Source organism: Sinocyclocheilus grahami, unplaced genomic scaffold (assembly GCF_001515645.1).
Source record: "Sinocyclocheilus grahami isolate Dianchi unplaced genomic scaffold, SAMN03320097.WGS_v1.1 scaffold417.1, whole genome shotgun sequence".
Lineage (NCBI taxonomy): Eukaryota > Metazoa > Chordata > Actinopteri > Cypriniformes > Cyprinidae > Sinocyclocheilus > Sinocyclocheilus grahami.
The window spans coordinates 204080-208391 of NW_015505596.1; the positions used below are offsets into that span (position 1 = coordinate 204080).

Sequence of the window (4312 nt, forward strand, 5' to 3'; positions counted from 1 at the left end):
TCTACTTTTAGACCAGGTTTTATGTCACAGGATCAGTCGAGAATTGACTATTTTTCTTGGCACTGGAACAAGAGGTGTGTGACGCACTTGTTAGTGTTGTGTGTGCTAGAGCCAATAAAGAAAGTGAGATAAATAAAGAAAATGTGTTACTAAATAATTGCAATTTGCCACAACGACTAGGTCTAGAGGTCAAAGCAGGCACACAGTTAAAGTCATGTCTAAGATTTGTCTAAGATTGAAAGCGATCCTGTCAAACTGGGCTCGAGATTTGCTTTCAAAGCAAATACTGTTGTAAATGGCATCTGCCGTCATTTTCTGTAATTGGAAGATATTGCTTGAAAAAAAAAAGACTGGAAAAGTGCAGCGGTTGTTTAAAGCCGCAGAACACCTCACCCATTGCTCCAAATTGCGTCTTAAGAACTGCTTGTGTCAGAGATCAGTAGGCTTGACTACTTCTGTCAGAAATCAAAATAAAATGTCTGAACAGAGTATTTCAGTGAAAGCCCTCTTTCTGTGGGAGCAGGCATATGAGGGGAAACACAGGTCTACTTCATGTCACATGTGGTGCTCCAAAGGCACGGAAAACTACGCACGCAGTAGTTAAGCAGCACAATTTCGTGCTGTTTTCAAATGGCTGCTATTGATCTATCCTTATGGTGACACTTCTGGCAAAAGCAGTGCTCCAAAGTAAACACAAAGTATGTGCTACCTTTTTCCTCACTTCCTGTAGACCCAATTGTAAATGAATCTGATGCCTGTAAAGAGCTTGTAGGACCTGTGTACATGAGGTGTCTTCTACATGATCTGGTTTGACACACAGGTCAGCAGTGGGCCCTTAAAGTTGGAATGAAATGGAAATTCACCCAATCTATTTTCTAAATGTATGTTATTCATCTTATTGTGAACAGTTATATGTTTCTGTCTTTTTTTGACCTTCGTAAAATGTCATAACTGGATTTTCTGGTGACTTCATTCTCATTCTCCAATCTCCCTTAATTCCTACAATCAACTGCAAGTCTCAAGATCAACCAGCAGTGGATTGTACTAAGAACTCTACTTTTTTTTTTCTTTTTGATAATGTTTCACTTGATTGTATGCCATAATTTGGTAGAAAGATTTATTTCCATGCATCACGATGTGACTTTAACACACTGTCCTGTCAGACAGAGATGTGTTTGCTCATTCAAAAACAATGAGAGGTTCTGAATGAATGAACAACCTCAATTAGGGTGACAGTGTCAAACTTGATAACCTGGCAAATGTATACCAAATATGACAAAAACACCCCCAATTAATATTCAGGGACTCGGACTGGTGAATCGTTTTTTTGTAAATCTGTTCATTTAAATGAATCGTCTGAAATAATTGAATACTAAAAGTATTAACTTACTGTACTTACCTCTTTTGAACAGTAGTTTAGTAGCATTGCCTTTTAGTTATTTCCCAACACTTCCCAACAGTTAGTGCTGGCTTGTTTTCATGTGTTTGTTATAGCTTTCCAACAAAAAGCCTTATCCACATATCAAGTGATTGCCATCCAGGAGACCTTTTTAAAAACATTTTCTAGGTGCCCTTTTTACACCACTGTGCCAGCAGTATCCTTTAGGAAACAAACCTTGGTTAAACTGGACGATGTACAAGCAGCCACAAATAGGAATGACATCAAGTTTAGGTTGTGCTACTATAAACAAGCATGTGCTAAGTCCACTTGGTGAATGCACCGTGTGGTAGACACAGCAGAGTAAATCACACGCTGAGCCAGATCCACAGAGACCACACACAGAGAGAGAGAGAGAGAGAGAGAAAATAGACACAGCATATAAAAGCACAATACCCTTTAGAAATGCTACAAAGACTTTCTATGGTAATAAAACAGACTAAACCTTATGAATTCGGTATACTTGACTCCAAAGATAAAGCCTATCTTTTATAAATCCACAATATTTAGTTGATAAAACTGAGAAAATAAGAGAAAAATACATTATAAAATGGTTATAATTAGTTATTTATCATTCTTATTTAACTTTATATAATTAAATACTTTTAAATGATTTTATTGCCACTGATCTTTGACTTACATCAGTGATTCCCCCAATATTTGGAGTTTTATGTATTGATTGATTGATACAATACATAAAACTCCAAATATTGGGGGAATCACTGATGTAAGTCAAAGATCAGTATATACTATATATTGATGTTGAAGCGGTCCATCGTCTTAAAACGTTTGAAAACTCTTGAGTTGCATGTCTAATAAATAACTTTGTGATTTTTTTAGCAAAATATTATATACCTAGATTCAGATTTTTAAAAATAAAATCTCCCTTTTTTTGTTATTGTATGAATTCAACAAAAAATATTGCTTGGATTTTGCCTTTGCCCTTCACTAACCCTTCCCATGGCGTTAACTGAGACGTCACTGTCATCCACCAATCAGCTCACAGGGGGCGGGACTAGGAAAACATGTCGTCTATATCGGAGCTCTACGATGTTACTTGGGAAGGTAAATTACTTTTTTTTTGTTAACAGCAGTTATTAAGATATTCAGGCTCTATCTATAGTAATCCTATCGTTTCTCTAGTTATTCATTTTGTGCAGGTTTACCAACTAAGTGCCTTATTTTTTGTGCTTTTCATTAAAGACAACATGCTATATAAGGTAGCCAGTTAGCTTATGAAGGCACAGCTTAGTAGCAGAACTTGTATTCTAGAAGAAAGTATAATTTTATGTTCATATAAGATGTTGCGCTGAAAAGGTTTAGTGTGCATTTAGCTATTATGTTGTGCTTTATTTAAATTATAAAGTAAATTGAAACGTAGGGGGATTATTAATGTAAATCTTTTTATATCTGCCTGGTCTGTTTATGATGAATCCCTTGTGGATTTGCAAAAATCAGATGTGATATTGATGCACTTGAATATCGTGTTGTTCACCTACAATCAGACGATAAAAATGATTCAGTTCACTTGAGATGATCATTATTTCCCTTTGTTGTTTTTTTTTGATGACACTCTTTTGTTGCCATAAAGCTGATATCTTAATTCAGTGCAATGATCTTATAGGTTTGGATTAGACAACACTGAATAACGTTAATTCAGATTCACTGATTCATTTAGATGAATTCATCACTGATATTTTACATGATGTATGACTTACTCTTTAGTCACAACTTGATTTCTCAAATCATCTTGGCGTGCTATCATTAAAGCAAGCCAAGGATTTCAAATACTAAAACTTTATGAGATTACTTTTTACTTAATTTAATTTGTAATAAGGGAAAAATGAATAACTATGCATAAAAGCTTGATTTGTGGTCTCAGATTTTTGTACCGCTCTGTATGTGCTTGTATTTAAAATATTAAAAAAATATTTGATATTTTTGGTCTTTTATTTGTTTTACATAATTTTTTGAAAATACTGTCATTACCAGGGTGTTGTATTTTTCTTATATAAACTGTAGTTTTGTTTTGATTAATTTAAGCAAAGTATATACAGGGTTACCACGCTTCTTGAAAGTACTTGAGTTTCAGACGTATGGATTCAAGGCCTGGAAAGTACTTGAAAACAAACATAGGTCCTTGACAGTGCTTGAATTAAATTTGAAATAAATTTTGTTTATGCAGGGATTCAAGTTTTCCGTCGCTACGACGGATTTCCATCAATTGGAAAAAAAAAACAAAATTAGGGGAAAAGAAGCATGTAGCGCATTGTTGTTGTTGTTCTGCCGGCACACCAAAAATCATTCCAGGCCACGGCTCCAGCTTCTCAGTGACAACATATGTGACGCCGCTCGCATCATTCACAGTCGGGTTATTAGCAGAGAACACAGAGCAGGACTTGAATTTCGGCGCGAGATTGTGACTATTAATAACAATTCTACTCATTCCCGCAGGTTCCGCGCTTGTAACGCGATGACAGATGACGGAACGTATCATTTGCACGTGCTTTTGAATCTTGAGAACTCACTTGTGCGCTCTCATTTTCTGTGTGCCCACAGATTTGGAGAGTGATAGATTTTAATAATTATTAAGGGAGTTTGCCAATGTGATATTGATTCAATACAACAGTTCAGTAAACAAGTACAGCCTGATTTTGCTCCATTTCTTTAACGAAAATAGTTCAAAATATAGTAACAGCTCAGCCGCTGCGCATCTCTAAAAGCAAACACAGCTGAGTTTCATTCATTCAATGAAAGTGCGTTTTTGAACGAATCTAGTGAGTCAGTGATTCATGATTACCCATTCATAAAGACTTGTTTCATTCCTGAATGAATCAGCTGTTCAAACAAATCAATTGAATGAATGATTCAGTG

General features: G+C 35.6%; 1 protein-coding gene across 1 annotated transcript in view; it reads left to right on the forward strand.

Annotated features, from left to right (window-relative positions):
* Positions 1-2398: 2398 nt before the first annotated feature.
* LOC107551188 (ER membrane protein complex subunit 2-like) overlaps positions 2399-4312 on the forward strand; it is a 25784-nt gene continuing 23870 nt past the window's right edge. Inside the window, exon 1 of the mRNA XM_016232715.1 lies at positions 2399-2503. Within this exon, the coding sequence (XP_016088201.1) occupies positions 2464-2503 (40 nt within the window). The 5' untranslated portion in view covers positions 2399-2463. The remainder of the gene's footprint in view (positions 2504-4312) is intronic.